Consider the following 18101-nt stretch of genomic DNA (forward strand, 5'->3'; position numbering starts at 1 on the left):
ATTCGCACAAAGGATTCATTAAGGTATTATGTATGTATGTATGTATATATCATATGTATGTATGTATGTATGCATGCATACATACATAAAAAACTATAGGATCATTTTAATATTTCGAAGTTGTAAGCGATTCAAATAGTCCAACGTCGTAATAGTGTTTATATTTTTTTATATATGCGTTGCGCTGTTTTGATGTGGCGCCGTTCTTTCTTGCGCTGTTTTGTCGGCATCGTTTTGATGACACGGCACAAATTGGCTAAATGGCAACTAAGATAATTTTACACATAGCCAACTGATCTCTTAATAGCTTCTAAACTTAAGATAGGGTCGAAACCGTATAATTTTGATCTGAATTTTCCTCGAAGAGGCAGTTGGTTTTGCGTCAGCGACATCTCGCATCACCTTTTAATGGGTGCATTCTATACGTCCAATGCGTTAATGTCGTCGTCGGAATTCTGGTCAGCGGCCACCCCGCCGTTCTAATAAGGCAACTCCCGGCCACCGTGTGACAGTTGAAGTGTCTTGAAAATATACAACCACCGACACAGAATTTCCTCGAGAGAGCAGATAACAAGCGATTGTTATCTTTGCCGAGAGAAGAAATTTCATCCAGTACGGGGCGTAGTCGAGATAGCCATTTTCAGACGGCTGCGGTATGTCGAAAAAACTAGTTCCGCTTTATGTTCGAGATAGCAATGGCCGTACTTAACGCTCATGAATAAATTGATAAAATCAACAACATGATGTCGAAATTGCTCGTTTGCCACTACACATGTACGCAGGTTTCAGAAAAAAGTTCGGAAAATCCTTTTGCGGTTACAAACTTGCAAGTTTTATAGTTAGGAATACGTCTATAAACGAGTGCTCGTGATTTATTATATCATAAATAAACTATATTTTATTATTTAATTTAAATACGTGTTTGATTTGATATGGGTGAATATATCTTAAATGGTATTAAGAGCCAAAGACATAAGAACATAGAGGACGCGCCTTTTCTCTCAGAATTGTATGACTTTCTATATGAACTATTCCGTCGACTGAAACAGTGGCTTCAAACGGGGATACATATGAATAATTTATATTATAATTATATTTTAATAAATTATAACATATTATTTTTATATTATATATATTTTTTTATTTATTTATCAATTCTTCCAAAAGTCCAGGTTTTTCGCTGGTTCGATTTGGAAGCAAAAATAGTTGTTTTTTGTAAAATTTCGCTGGCTTAAAAGTTTGGACATGTCTGAAAAATTCAAATTACTGGCTCACATTAGTTACGATTCAAGTGAATCCATATTTAAGATAAAAGGCAATAAGCACAATTTTGAAGCACATTCATAGGTCCTACTATAATAACAAACGACCAAGTTCATGAGTAGTTTTGTAGTAGAACCTAGCGCAAAACTACCCTTAAATTTATGTATGAATTTACTTATATGAGCTGTACGTATCTACATATGTATATATATATTATACATACATGTATTCAAGTAAATTTCACATGAATGTTATTAAGTTTAAAATATAAAATAAACTTATTTTAAGTTTCATATACACATTTAAAAAATAATGCAAATTACAACAATGTCTTTAAATACGATTGACCTTTTTCGGCAAAGTTTAGCATTTCTTACATTTTTACTGTTAAAAAAATACTCAAAAACTCCGCTTTACTAATTTATTATTACATATAATATGTAGTATATGTTGTTAGTTCTAAAGGTAAATTCTAAAGTAAAATATTTCGGTTTTTGGTATAGTATGGTTAGTTTCAAATGACGAAAAATAAAATAAACATATTATAGAAAATTGTTTACAAAAATAATAATAATCATATTCAATAAATTTATTAAACACTATGTTATCTATTTTGATTGATATAGACTACGCAAAAAATATATAGCTTTAGTATATATTATTGATTTCTAAACAAGTAAATAAGAATAGGTAATATCAGGATGATATCCTTTTTTTAATACAAATATTTTAATTACATGTGCTTTTTACATATAACTAATTCATGTATGTATATGTAAAATATGTATAATAAATCAATGTATATGGAAATTTTTAAAACTATGCATAGTATTATTCGTCAGATTTTACAGTCCACACAATAATTTACCGTCAAAATAAAATTTAAGAAAGACAAAAAAAATATATTCGATCGTCCGATTTGGCGAGATCAAAACGGGACGCATCCCGACAACCATAAGTGCAGGGTGGCCCACAACTTAGCCGGGGAGACTGGACTAAATAAAAAAGTGGTTATATGAAATTTTTCCAATATAGGTATGTGTGCGAGCAACTAAGAAGGTCTGGTCCATAAAGCCCTAGGTGGTGGTTATTGGTCCCCAGTAACTACCGACCGGTGGTCCCCGAGCCGAGTCCCGCGCGATTACGTTCCGTACTCTATAATCATTTCGGCATATCTCTTACGCGCCTTACACCCAAATTTTGTGGTCACCATAACTTCTCGGGCCCTTATCGGGACTGGGTAACGGAACAAAAAATAACGCTACGTCCATAACTCATAACCGTAATAGAAAAATAAATCTTTGGTGCTACGATGCGCCCAACAAAGAATGATTGAATATCGATAAACGATACGATTATATGTTCATTGTTTTTTTATTGATATTTCGTATGTGTATTAATAATAATATCTAATTTTATTGACAACCCAAGTGTATGGTCACACTAAACCGACGACGAACTAAAATAAGCCAAAAGCGCATCAAGCGACCATCCTTTGCCGAAAAGTATTTAATCTCAAATCTGTATTGCAATAAGTGGTTATCTCGCCAATACACTTGCAATAACCGGCATCGATCTCTTTTTTATGTTATTTTTCTATAATAACGGCTATAAAGCAACAATATACATTTTTTATAACTACATTTTTATACTATACCATGTATGGTATATGTATAGAGCTTTTACATAAAGAATGATTTAGCTCTCGTTGAAAATCAAATGAAAAGAAATAATCTTCTTTGGTTTACTGTTTATCTATAATTTAAAAATCAAATCATGTATGTAAGTGATGTTTACCATGTTATTTAAATACAACTATAATATTTAATTTGCACCTAAAGCGTATTATTTTTGAGATCCATAAGTGGAGAATTAATAAAAAAGTTAGTAGGTAATTTTTTTGTCTATTTACTAGAACTTTATTATAAATGATATACAGAAAAATGTATTATGGACTAGTGTAATATCATGTTGAAGTAGCAATGTTTTAATTACTATTTATTATTGAAAAGTTTTTATAAAATTGTTTTAATGCTTTTTTTTAGTTTGGTAGAAACATACGCTCGATTACAGATACGTAAATAGTTAGAGTTTCATTTTATGTTCAATTACGCTAGTATTATTTTACTTAAAAGAGGAGTAACTTTTTTAGAAGCAAGCTTTTTTAACATACGAGTCTCCAGCGCACCCATGGCGCGGTGACTTATGATAAGAGTCGTTATTACAAAATCCACATGATCCATGTAATAAACCGACGATTGATATAGCAACGTGTGTTTACAAGCCATTGCGTACTACCATAGATTGCTCCCGATCACTGAAATTCTGCCATAAGAGTAATAAATATAATAATATTGTTTTTATTTTTATTTTTGGACGCTGCTCTTGCCTGTGTCGGGCTGAGTGTGCAGATCATAAACAATATTATGCAAATAAGCCCAGGGATCAATATATGATGAAGTTACCGTATTGCCAGAAGGCCGCAGACACAAGTAATTCCCCGTCTTCCAAAATATGCCCTTACCATAAATATACATTACGATCGGTACGCGGCAGTTTCGTATCAGATGCGAAACGCTTCTCTCCTCTTTTTTCGCCTTTAGGAATCCGAATGTTTGCTTTTGGAATGTACGGCGTTTGCCTCGATTTTGTGCCATTCTGAATATATAACATATATTACATAATAACTGGTATAAATATTATATACGTATGAAATGATAACCTATTCCGTGTACGCATGTTTCTTCTTTTCTATCATTCGTTTGTGGGTCTAACAAATATAGTAAGTTTTTTTAATTATTGTTTTTAATATAATATACAAATATTGCAATGATTTGTAATTGGTTAGTTTTAAATGCGCGGACATTTATTAATTTATATTATATTAAGACTATCGTGACAGGTTATCCCAATTCGTCACGATGGTTTAAAAATAAACAATATATTGTATTATTACAATACACACAACAATTATTAATGCACAAATTGTCACCATTTTTATTAATAGAGGTGACTTTTGTGCATTTACAAAGATCAGGAAATGATGATGTTTTAAGAATCAGATAAAGAAATACGATTTAGAGGAGCAGCACTCACTTCACAACCCTTCAAAATAAAATTGGAATCTAAATTAGACCCAGAGAAGCATCCTAAGCCTAGTCAGTGCTATAGACCAAGTACTAGAAAAAGAAATTGACTGAGCGAAAAGCGAAAACGATTCATTGAAAACAGAATGGAAATATTTTGTGATACGTTTAAAGATTTTCCATCGAAAACAAATATCACAAAGCCAAAGATCTTTGTACATTGATTATGATGCTTACCTTGATGATTAAATGATCTAAAAATGCATTATATACTCGAGACATTTGTTCTGATACAGTTATGTAGAATAAACTGTAGAGCTTCTGGTTGGTTCATTTATTTTTCTATTTATTACCCCATATATTTTGATGAATTTTTCATGATTAGGACCAATTTATATTTATTTAATATCATATGATATAACTTATTTAATCAATATTTTACGTTTAAATAAATTTTTAAGGCGTGACCTTACTTGATTTGTAAAAATGAAATAGTATTTGTTTTGCTTACACTATTCATCGTCTGATCTTTTAACTGACATCATCGGTGCTCACTATGAAGGTTTTAAAGCATATATTCACTAGACATTGTTGACACGGTCGGAAATATTCTCATTCATTTTTATTTTTATAGAGTTATATTACTACTGATTTATAACCTCAAAACGTTAGTTATATGCTCGAAAATCTTAGACCTATCTTTTTAGATATTTTTACGAAGTACTATAAAAATGGTTATATATTTTTTAGGTACCATAAGCAGCAGGGGAAAGTAGGGAAAAATGCGATGGACAGAAAATATTGATGTACAATTTTTCCAAATATTAAAATCCATAGAAATATCCTGTATTGTCCCATCATTTGCTCTAACATATAAATAATGTTGTGTTGTTAATTTTATTTTATGGTTATGTTATAGTTTGTTGACCTTTTTGGATTGTTTTTAAGTGTTTTTCGTTTTTTGCTATATGAAAATCACTAATTCCATTTTTAACTTCAAAGCCTTGATTATTAAGTGAGTAATTATTGTTTAATTATAATACTGTCCCGTTTTGCTCTACATAAAATAATCATAAAAATCACTGCGGTTATGAATATCATGCTTAACTGTTATTAAGTATGAATTTAATATTTTTGATTAAAATGAGTAAAAAAACGACATTGGTTAGTTAGATTAGATTATTTTTTATCAAAAAGCTCTGCTAGCATTTTTTATATTTTTAACTATTTTTTTAAATGTTCTAATTATACAAATAAATTTGTTTCACCTCTTTTTGATGGAACTTCGTCATATAAAAAATCAAATACTACAAAATTATATTAGGGCGCGATTGCATTTTTGTTAAAAAAAATTTTAAACCTTTTTTATAGATCAAAGTGAAAATATACTGAATGAAAACTATTAGAAAGTATTTTTCTTTTCTTCAATATTCATGTATTACTTGGAAGCGGACATAGTTTGAATTACTTATAGCAATTCATGTCAGACGTGAGTTTAAATTACAGTTATATTATATAATAAATACAGTGTGAACCACAAATTTGAAATGCTAATGAGTAAGAACATTAACAAAAAATTTGCACATTTATTTGGCTACTAATGTGACATAAAAAAGTTTTTAACATAATATCTTAATGAACTGTATATGAACTAACATGATCAAATGTGGGCTATATTTATATGCGCCGTTGATTAATTTTAAATAAAGCGATTCAACGCTATATAATTTTACGATCGTGTTTTATTGAGCCCATAAATTGATTTTAACCATTTATGATATAATTGCGATACAATTATGAGACATGTGCTGTACATTTAACTCGTTTCTTTACAACGACGTTGTTTTTATTATTTATAAATAATTTTACTCCAATTACTAATTTAAATATGAAATTACACACTTGACACGCATTATATTAATTGTTGTATAATTTTACTTTTTCAGATATCGAGAAGATGCGCTATGCTGGTCCGATCGGTGAGTGATTTTATTTTTATTTTTTTATAATTTGTGAATTATGCAAAGTAAACATATAATGACATATAATCACTACTCAATTTTGCGTAAAATCGATCCTGAATGTGAGGTTTGCTTGGATGGGGTTGGCCCTGCTGGTTTTTATTTGTTTTCTGGCTTTGTTTACTCATTAGTAGGGTTATAAATGAGGTAAGGAAAGGACAATAATGTAGGTTTGGTAGGGGTTGCGGATTCCGGTTCACCACCGGTCAACGTCGTCCGCCAAATTGATTAAGCCACAAGTGTGAGTTATGCCCGCAAACCACAAAAACTTGTATCCAATAACCCCTTGTCTATAAATGGGGCTTAATGCTGCAGTAAATAAAACACGTAATTTATTTTTGTACCAATATTAACAATATAAGGATTATTCCAATAATAAACAGTGGTTCTTTCGTGTTAAATCAGCACCCAAATCTAGATAATTTTTTTGTGTAAGTACTTATTTGCTAAAAATATTTAAACAACACATAAAATTTAGAAATGAATATATTCTGATTTATTTTATTTTTCTATGTTACCTCGTCTAAACTAATTTATAACGGTTTCCTAAAAAGGATGTAACAGTATTTTTTATAATTTTATGTTATCAGCTTAACGAATCGAATATATTACAAAAGAACATACACATATATGGCTTTGAGTGTACATTGTCCAACTCTATAGTAATCAACTATACAGGATGGTATTTTATAATATATCTTGTCTCAAAAATGTTCCTTTCACAGGAAATATTTTCATTAGCTCGTCTGCGTAAGCTTTATTTTCTGAAAAGTCAAGATGAAAAATGGTCTTGTTATTTTCATATATATTGATTTTAGTGACATTGGAGGTTTCTTAATTTAACTTTTTGTATCACGAAGATTTTTATAGCATTGGAATCATGATACTATGAGTCAATTGCATTTCATATCGATAAGTATTTTTATTTCTGAGGAAACATATTTTAATTGTTAGAGAATCTTACGTTATAACATGGCAGGTGTTAGCCGAATGTGTTACAACGGTATAATCATAATAAACACTGACTACAGAAGTAGTAAGGTACAAGACTATCAATAAGTTAAGCTGTAAATCAGTTACATCTGTTATATTAATTTTAATATAGATATTATTACAGCTTAAAATTAATAAATGTTTCTAAGCACGACCTAGCTTATTTTTTTAATACTCATCACGATACTCATGAAAAGTGTGGCGCGTCTAAAAGTAGCATATTAAAATACGACTATTTTTCTTGAAAACGTAATGTTTATTTGCCCGTGTAGCGAAAAATATTCGGCTATTTTAAAAAATATTTTTTTTAATTTAAAGATATTAGTGTCAACTGTTATAAAACAAACCATTGTAAATGTGTCGCTTGTTAAAAATAAAAAAAAAACAATTATATATAAAAATCGGCGTTAAGCTGTTAATAATGCCAGTTGTCGTCCAGCTTTCTGATAGATGTGCTATAAAAATCTTATATAAAGGTTGAATAGCGTAGTCCGTAAGACGCTGGACTGATAACACAAAAGCCATGGTTTAGGTTCCTATAGCAGACTTGAATTTTTAAATTGCGAATAGTGTTTTTATTAGTAGCATAAATTGAAAATATTTAATATAATTAGCAAATATTTAATATAAATAGCAAGTATTAATATAAATAGTAAATATTAATTAATGATAGAATTTTCAATTCATAAGTAGCATTGTATTATTAAAAAAAAAAAAAAATTTTAATAGCAGAAAAAAATATTTTCTTTCTTTGATATTAATAATGCTGAAAATCTTGTGTAAAAGTTTGTATTTTTTATTTTACTTAATTAAATAACTTTATTGTACAAGTAAAAAAAAATGTAAATACGTTAAGTGAGATAGAGTTTTCCAAAGATGGGCGATTAAAAAGTTTGTTGTTGACAAGTGGGCGACGAGTCAATTCATTTTGAGAATTAGGAATATATCTTAGTGAGTTGCGATCACGTCCCTTATTCTTTCCCGTCGTGGCTAGGACTTGAGAACGTTCCTATTTCACGTCTCTATAGATCCTATTGTTCGTCATCTAGTTTCTTAACGAGCTTGTCAACACACAAGGGTATTTTTGATCTATGAGGATCTAAAAAAAATCTTGTGTATAATTTTATTTATATAAAGGCGATCATGACTTATCAGGAAAGCCTATAATGACCTGATGGTCAAATTTTTAATAAAAAAAATTATATTAGATTTATTATAATGCAATATAGTGGTGCAGTGATGCACCCCGTGCGCTGTCTGGTCAACCCCATTTAACCAGAGATTAGATTAGGCCCCGATACAGAGAGGTTCAGTTATGAGTTAACCCGACATTAGTTAAACCCGATGTTTCCCCCACCGAAACAATAATATAATACGAAATAAACCTCTACCTCGATGTTGTTGCTCATCGGTACTGCAGTACCGAATATTCAACATTTTGTCTGAGCCGCCTTATGATTTATTGCGGGTGTAGCGGCCCGGGATCAAATTACGGGTTTACCTTAAGTTTTCTGATTAAAATTTCGACGTTTGGTGATGGCAAAGCGCATATTCTCACAATATGTATGATGGACGTGATCGATCCTTCGACATCATCATACGATCTAATTTTCATTAATAGCATCGTTTACGATGGATTTTAATTTGATTTTTATTTTATTTTATTTAATATGTTTCTGCTCAACCTGATCGACTTTGGGTCTGACCTCTTTGTTATTATTTTTTTTATTTTTAATTCAATAACAATGATCGACACTGTGTTGACTGTATAACGAACGGCATGTGTGTTTTGATGTTGTTTATGTTAATTTTGGTTCATTAATATGTAATTGCTTTATAAATTTCATGTCTGTGACATTGAGAACGAAATTGGAAGTTAATTGTCTTGTTACAACTACATAAAGTCGATTATTAAATATTTAAATTATGTAAATGTCTGGCATTTTAATACTTAATACATTGTTACAGCATTATTATAAAGTAAATATAAAATAATTTTATTATGGAAAGGGTAGCTATAGCCATAAAAGTAGATTTATTGAGAAACATATAGATATTCATTCAATTATATGTATCGATGGCCTTAAATTTAATTAGATAACTCTATTTTTGTGTGAAAATTACTCAATAATGTCTCTGCTCCCAATATACTTGTTATGAACCATAAAAAACTTTTCATAAAAATATATAAAGCAACGCTGAAAATATCAGAAAATACTAATGACATGGAACCAGTTAGACATATAATATCGTACTATTATTTAATTGCAATAAAGTTTTATGTTCTTCCACTATAGTTAAGTATTATAGAGTTACATATCGGTGTGTATTTATGTACTAGATATATAGAACATGATCAAAAGTTACTTATTATTATAATAAATTGTTTTTTAGTGTAGATTATATTAAATCTTTTAGCAAAGTCATATTTTTATACCAACTAACTTACTGTCCATTTCGTTAAAATTTATAATACTATATAAAACTAGGCCGCAAATACGTTTGCGGCCTAGTTTTAAATTGGTTGTATATTTTTGCAAAAAAAATAATCTTATTCTTTAGTGAATCTATAAACATGCGTAAACGTGTTCTTCCCACGTTCAGGTGTAAAGTTCATTAGTTTATTAAGTAATTACATGGTGTGGATAGACTCGCACGATGGTATCTCGGCACTACGTCGAGTCTCGGGAACGTGTCTCAGACAGCTGATGGTCTTAATCGATTTTTCGATAGATCGTTTCGGTTTTAATTGCGGGTTCGGCGTTAGCGGGCACCGCGTCATAATTAATCGCGCATAATTTCCCGTTTAGCCTCCATTAAAAAGTCGATACTGATCGCCGGCGGGCCATCTTTTCATCCCGAAAAGCAATAAACGATTATTGCCACGGACGCGTGAAAACGGTTTATCGTTCACGTACGTCGTCGTCTTCATCGTCGTCGCCTTCCGACTTCTTCGCCTTTTGACTGCCGCCGGCGAAAAAATTGTAGAAACCGAAAAACCGATCGCCGCATGACTAAACGATCGCGCGTGAGCGTCATCGGGCCAATTAATGGCTCCGACGCCGATGGTTGTCGACCCGCGATTTGGCTCGTGGTCGGAGGTGTCACTATTACGTGATTGTGCCGCTTGTTTTTATTGCTCGGATTAAAGAGAGATGTTTTTTTGGAGGTACCGGTAGGCTCAAAATTTACCGACATGTCTTTGTACGAGTGGATAAAAAAATATCTATTTTTTGCACAGCATCCTATCATTGACATTATTTAAAACCCTTAAAAAGACATTTTATCTATAAAAACTTAATTATATTAAAAATAAATGCTTCAATTCTATTTATAGATTTATAGAAAAAACCTCCAGAGCTAAACTATTATATATCTTATTTTATATCGTAAAAGCAAATTGTTTATAAGAATTACTACAATGTAAAGAGCTGCAATTTGGTGTGCATCCACGTTTTCGGATTTATAATTAATACTCTGAAGTACCCAATAAAACTTCAAAGCCTAAGCAAAATACTTTATTCAACTTATCTTGAGTCAACTTATCTATGGTTCGTTTGCAACTCAATGGTACAGAATTTCTTTATAGCTAACTTAAATATTATACAGATAATCTCGATTATCCGTGATTAGCCGGGGAGAAAGAGCACGGAATTTTTATTTGTTTTTGAAATATGTATTATTTATTAGGAAAATCTGTGATTCTCGTTTGATTTTAAGAACCTCGAACCTCTCAATAATTTTAGAATACAAGTACAGATTTTTCTAAGAGCTATTGTATCGTAATATTCTAATCCTTTTTGGTCGATGTAGTCCAGTAAAGTTTCCATAATCAGTGCTGTTTTGTGACTAATATAATTGTTAGTATCTTCTTCAGTTGTATTTTCACTATCACCCTTTTGTTTGAGTGACAATAGACTCGATATCCGCATAATTTAGGTATTAATCATTAATCGCGATCGACATTTTCAGAGCATTTTAAATTTTCCAATAATTTGCATATTTCAGATATATTACTTGCCTTAGTCTCTTAAGAAACCATTACATTTATTTTCTTGTTTTAGTAAGTTTTGACAAAGATTGTTGATATTGATAAAAATCATATCAAGCTTTAGCTATATTTTTCCTTATCCTTCATTATAAGTAATATTTATTGTTAAACAACGTAATACTAATTCAATAGTTTATATTTTATAATTATATTATATAATTGTACAGTTAGGGAAATTATAAAATATTATCGCCAAATTTTACATCCATTGTTACCATCAAAAGAACGTCCGGTGATATCCAAATTTAAATTTAAATTTGGAATTGTGTCCGAACATAATTATGATGTAATTAAAATTCATAATGAATCATATAAACACCGGCTTTGTATAGTTTTGTTATTGATTTTGCTACCTAGTAGTACTATATTTAATATAAGTTTTATAAAAAATATGCTATCATATTTTATATCTATAGTAATTTTGAATATTTCGTTCGTAAGTAAGTTGAAATATATACGCACGTAATATATGCAATTCGAGTTTGGTAGCTTTGCAGAAAAAAATCGGACGCGCACGAGTCAAAGGCTTCCATCGTCGACATTCCCTCAGCTTTATAAGGCCCTTCGATAGGTTTTGCTCGAATGCTTTCCTATCCTTTCGTCCATTCGAATGCCACGCAAATAACTTGACTCCATTGTTAAATCCCTTTCGAGTACTTCGACGTGTGCCTCAAATTCCAATAAGAGTTTTTACTGGAAATCGCCAGTACAGAACTGTTCATTTTTGATTCAGTATTGAATCTGAAAAGAGAAAATAATCAGTAAATAAAAGTTACTAGCTTTCATATTTAAAAATATTTTTTTTATACAATATTAAAAAAAACCTTATCAAATTTTGATTCCATAACAATGAATCTATAATTGTTTAATTATCTTGATTTTTGAGTCATCATTTTCAATGTCATTAATATTTGCAATCAGACATCGATATCAACATTGCTAATTTATTTTTGATGTTTTTATTACTTTACTTGATTCACTGTGGTATTATAAATTTAAAAAAATTTTAGTAGCACATTTTTCGAAGTATTCAGTTAATTGGAATATAGCAAAATAATATGTTAGGTAAATAAATGAAATAAAATCGTTATTTTACACTAATATTTTTAATGCTAATTTTAAAATTTATTGCATTATCTTATTCAGTAATTCAAAATTAATGAACCAGTAAGCACCACGCAATCACATACTCAACAGGGTTACTTTCGAACGTCCTGCAATAAATCGCCACAGTCGCAATAAATTGGATTGTGCACTCTCGGTAAATATATATGCGAGAGTGTCCGTGATTGAAAAAACGCAACTAGTCATTCGAATAACATACTGATAGACCTGATAATTAAATCTACTAGTTTTTCCCCCATTGGCCGTCGGCGAAATTCCGAGTAAAAACCGAGCCATTGTCCACACATCTCAACCAACTGGACATCTATCTCAACTGGAAGTAAAGAAATTCTACCACTGTGTGAATGCAGGGGCTACTACAACATTTCTTTTTAATTCTCAGTTAAGAATGAAGATGAAAAAATAATCAATCGGAGCAATTTTATGATCGAACCGATGCTCCGACTTACAATGTAAACTTCACGCATTGAAGACATGCAACGTATTTAATGCTGTATTAGAGTAATTTATTACTTGTGTAATATTAAAAAAGAGAATACCGAGCTTTGATTCATATGTATGTAGAAAACAACATTAATGGAACATATTAAGATTATTTTTTGAACACTGTAGTACATTTAAAAAAAAATAAACTATGTTTACAAATAGAAGATAATTTATCAACTCGATCATTTCAACAACCCTGGTTATTGAACCGCGGTAGCCGAGTGGTAGCGGCCAAGGAACTAATTTGAAATGGTAATGACGTCAACGCACATGTCCTGCGTCAGCCGGAGGCCTGAGTGACCCTGGGCGCAACGAGGACCTCCGTCCACCGCAAGGTTCCATTCTGAACATCGAAGGATCATTCTTCTTCAGATGTATTGATTTCAATGATGCAACGTCGTCGTTAAAACTGATTTGACGCTTTCGACGCTAAACCATTTATCTGCATTAATATATTACATATTGCTAGCAAGTTCCTTACCACATTTTATACGTCATTTTATAAATAAAATCTAAATGAGTCTTGATATTTTTTTATAATTTGCGTTTGAAATTTTAATAACTAATAATAGTAAATAATCACTTAGAGAGTTTTAAGACTTACTTAGTCTCATAAATAAATCTCGGATGATTAAATATGATATATATATACATTATGCGATTAGTGCACTCTAATTGTGTATATAATGTGTTTCGAATTACTTTGTATTAATAACGTTTAAAAAAACATACAGTGCAAACAGATTTTTATAACGATTCATTAATACGATAATATAACGATTTATTGCTACGATATACATATGTATATTAAGATTTTGATTCTTAAATGTTGATATTGATTGAATGAATATATCGGTATTTTGATATTGAAAATTCGGCTAAGTTCAATAAATAGAAAAATTTCTTATTTAATATTTCAATTTATAGATCATGATATAATATTTATGTTTATTATTACAGTATATATTTTTGTGTACGGAAAATTTACTTATTTATACTAATTTCATTAGCACAACTTAAGTCAGTATTTATGCATATTAAGAAAGAATAGTAAAACATTTATTCAAAAATACGAGTACTTATTCAAAAATCTCTGTCTCTTTCTGTACTATCTTCTCTGCATGCATATATGAATTAAGAAAATTAAAACAATTTTTTGTATTTGGAATTAATGCGGCTGTAAACCATTTAAGAATATATTAAATATGAAGCATAAACTAGTGAAATCTTTACACAGGAAATGAGAAATTATTATTTTGCTTGAAAAATTCTAGACATGAAACATTATTAATTTAATGCAAATATGTAATATTAATATATTTAATATCATTTTTTTACATAAAAACATTGACTCTGATTTTATTTATTCGGCAGACGAATCTTTTCCGAATATATATTATTAAGTCATTGATACTGGCTTTCTTAATTTTTCCTTTACCGATACATGTTTGAGAAAGTCAAAACGAAATTTTGCTAATTGAATCGGTCATAAAACTGTAATCAAACAATGTTTTCTGAGTGTTTATCAGAAATCTCTGTCCTCTTTCGTACTACCTGCTCTCATTCCAGCTGTGAATATAATATAAAAGATCAAAGCCACTGTTTGTCTTAAAAATTTGCAGCGGTTGTTTTTATTTATTTATTAATATTCATATAAATTTAATTTTACGTAAATTTTTTTTTAATGAAAAATGAAAATATTTTTATTAATTTTTCTCGAGAAATTCTCGAGAAGAAATCAGGAAATCTTAATCAGGTATATAAAGAAAAATAAATGATGTATATTCGTTTTCATAGTTATAATGAGACGGTTTTCTTTTGATAACTACCGAAGTGGAATTTAAAAATTGTATTTATTTTGTCTCATGCGCACATACATATTCCACTTTTTATACCGTTTCTTTGGAAGTGTTAAAAAATACGCCAACAAGGGGTGTCAGTGCGCGGTCTTTGTCCACTTTTGGTGGGTTGTGTTTTTTTGCCCTTTCTGTTTGTGTTTCTTGTCCGTCCGGTTTGGATTGATTTGTTGGAAAGCTTTCATTCATTACTTGCGGACGGACCGTATTATGCGGCCAATGGTCAGTGCTCGGCCGCGCTATGAATACAAACCGTGACCGTCGTGTGGGCAAAAGTAAACCCATGAAAAAATAACTGAGAAGCCAATTTCATCTTATTTTAAAATAATTTTCATTTTTTATTATTTTTAGTATTAATTAAAAAAAACGTAGATTAAATTGTATATTTATTGTAAGTAAAAGTGTATTATATCCGATAGTATCATTGCGGAACTTAAACCTTTTTTGATTAGGGTTTAAGGCGTATAGTACTTGCGGCCCAACCGCGGTCAAGTTATTCAATTATTTTTTTTAAAAATTGCAAAAATGTGCATACAATGCGGCGGTCGGCAGCCAAACCCGACTACATTAGACTCGGAACCAGTCCGCGTCGGCTCGCGACCATTGCTTGACGGACTCCCTTTATTTACTGCAATGTCCGCTTAATTGGGGTGCCTATGATGCAACCCAACTATGGTCCTGCTCTGTTCAAAAGTATTGTTAGAAATCGTAAAATAATTAAACTCGGCAATCAAACCCCGAATCTTATAAAGTTTCTATAGTCATTCATTAATACCAACACTGTTCACAAATATCGTAATAACAGCGTCAGTGTCCTCATTACCCAAGAAAGAGGAAAAAATATTCTGTTAGTCGAAATAGATTATAAAATTTATTTTATTTAAACCTGATATATAAATTTTCGTTATTGCATTTTACTCCAGATGTTACATATGAACATGAGTTATCACGTGTACAAATATAATACAAAGTTCAGAAAATATTTCTTGAACTTTTAGAATTTATGTACCTTTTTCATTTTTCAACATAGTCACTATAAATTTGATAAGTCAGAAAATAGACAGAATCATGATACTAACTTCATATAAAATAGTAATTAAAAGTAAATTATTCCTGCTTTAAATTTACGACACCATCTTGTCACATATAGTCTGCTCATATTGTCATTTACTTATATATATAATTTCACTTTTCGCACAAATTAGGCAGGATTAGGGCGGATATATTAAACGTATAACTGCAATGTGATACAATTGGCACAATTTGTTATAATTTAGAGGTCATTCTAACGACTACTTCAAATAAACGAAAACACGTCTCGAATGTAAGGCCAAACACAGTATTTTTCAGAGATCTCGTGAGAAAACAATGACGTTAATAATTGAAAATATTGCATAGAGCACCTAATAGCACATCCGTCTCAAGACGTTAATCATCCGAAAAAACTACGCTTTGTTTGGAAAGGACGCGCGCGCTAGGCAATACATTATGCCCTGCGCACAATACTATTATTTTTTCACCCAAATGCATTTATTGCAATGATTTGTGCAGCAAATTAAAACCGGGAGAACATTGGATTAGCCGTCAATTATGTGCAAGTTGATGCCACACATTGTGTGCTGACATACCATCCAAAATAAAAACATTTATCTGCAATTATGCAAATAAAAATAATATGTCATTTTAGACGGATATATTTTATCTTAAGAACATTCAAAATGTTTTTTATTATTAATATATTTGCACTTGAAAAATTAATAAAGACATGTTTTATCATGAAACATAATAAATAGTAAATGTTAATTTGTATTATGCTATTTAAAATAATATCTAAAAAATACAATTTTTCTTCTTTCAAAAAAATGTATGTCTTTTAAAGCAGAAACCTCTAAGACAATTCCAGTCGCTTTACCGAAAACTCAGCCGGCAATAATACAACTCAATCCGCCAGGAAAGGTTCTCCGAGTCCCAAGACCTGCCATTTCAACTCGACCACCTTATAAACTGTTACTAGTTTTTCTAGCGTCTATTTTGCTGCAAAGTCACCCATTTGGCATCAAAACTCTTTATAAACCGATTTACTTCAAAATTAAATATATTTTAATATTCATATGTATCTATTTTTAACTGCACAATACGTCGAATGGCTTTTTAAAATAGCTTATACGTAAATGTATTGTAAATTACAGATTAGTGAAAGAAATAGGAATTGCTTCTAAAATTTATTAAAAATCTGCCACATACAATGTAAAATAGTATTAAAATTATATACACCTGTACGTTTTTACAGAATAAGTTCCAGAAATTAATAAATCATAAATGATTTAATAATTTCTCGAACTTATTTTTTTCTATGATTCATATATAAATATATGAATCATATAAATAAAAATAAACATTGCATAGCTCATTTTTTGTTCGTAGATTTAAAGATGCATTCTGTCAAAAAGCAAAATTTATGATTTTGAATCTACGTAGCCAAATTAAAATAAAAAATACACAGTACCAAGCCATTTTATTTTATTAGGGTATGTAATTTAGCAATTGTATTTATATTTCAAAGATTTAAAAATGACTAATGTTGTAACATACATATCTGATTTTATAATATACAACAATATAATCCGATCGCGGCATAAATAATTTTTAACTGTTTTTTACTAAATGTTTAAAATACAAAGCATTTAGTAAAAAATTGGCATTAGTATATATATTAAAAATAAATAATTAAATTTTATATGTGACACGAATTGTTGAAAAATCAAAGTTTTTATTTTAATCAAAAAGCTATAGTAAAAGACGATTTTCTTAAATTAATCTTGTGCATAAAAAGTAGCACTGTTTTCACAAATATAAGATAACTCAAGATGATGATATCAACTGTATTATTATCGTTTCATATAAAATAATGTAAACAGCACTTTTATTATTGATTATGGTAGATATATGATATATTGCACATTTTTTAGTCCCACAGTATAATTATTTGACGTTAAAATCATTACAAAAAAGCTTAGAATTTAATGTTTAACAAAGTGATTATCTTTATTATTGTAGCGATGTATAGTCTACTGCTGTAGTTAGTTCTAGAGTGTAATTATTGGTTATGCGCCATTAATCAATTTGTTGATGATTTCGGTGTATAAAATTTAATTGAAAAACACCTCTCACTGAATCAAATAAAGTACCGCAGACTTAAATTTATTTCATATCAAATTTG

General features: G+C 30.0%; 1 protein-coding gene across 2 annotated transcripts in view; it reads left to right on the forward strand.

Annotated features, from left to right (window-relative positions):
- Positions 1–18101, forward strand: part of trh (PAS domain-containing protein trachealess) — a 221874-nt gene that overhangs the window by 39198 nt on the left and 164575 nt on the right. For both annotated transcript variants that reach the window (XM_088191700.1, XM_088191701.1), the window contains exon 2: positions 6296–6328. In XM_088191700.1, the coding sequence (XP_088047826.1) occupies positions 6296–6328 (33 nt within the window). The remainder of the gene's footprint in view (positions 1–6295; positions 6329–18101) is intronic.

This window comes from Plectrocnemia conspersa, unplaced genomic scaffold, assembly GCF_051122295.1.
Source record: "Plectrocnemia conspersa isolate PC_06_02 unplaced genomic scaffold, ASM5112229v1 ptg000009l, whole genome shotgun sequence".
Classification (NCBI taxonomy): domain Eukaryota; kingdom Metazoa; phylum Arthropoda; class Insecta; order Trichoptera; family Polycentropodidae; genus Plectrocnemia; species Plectrocnemia conspersa.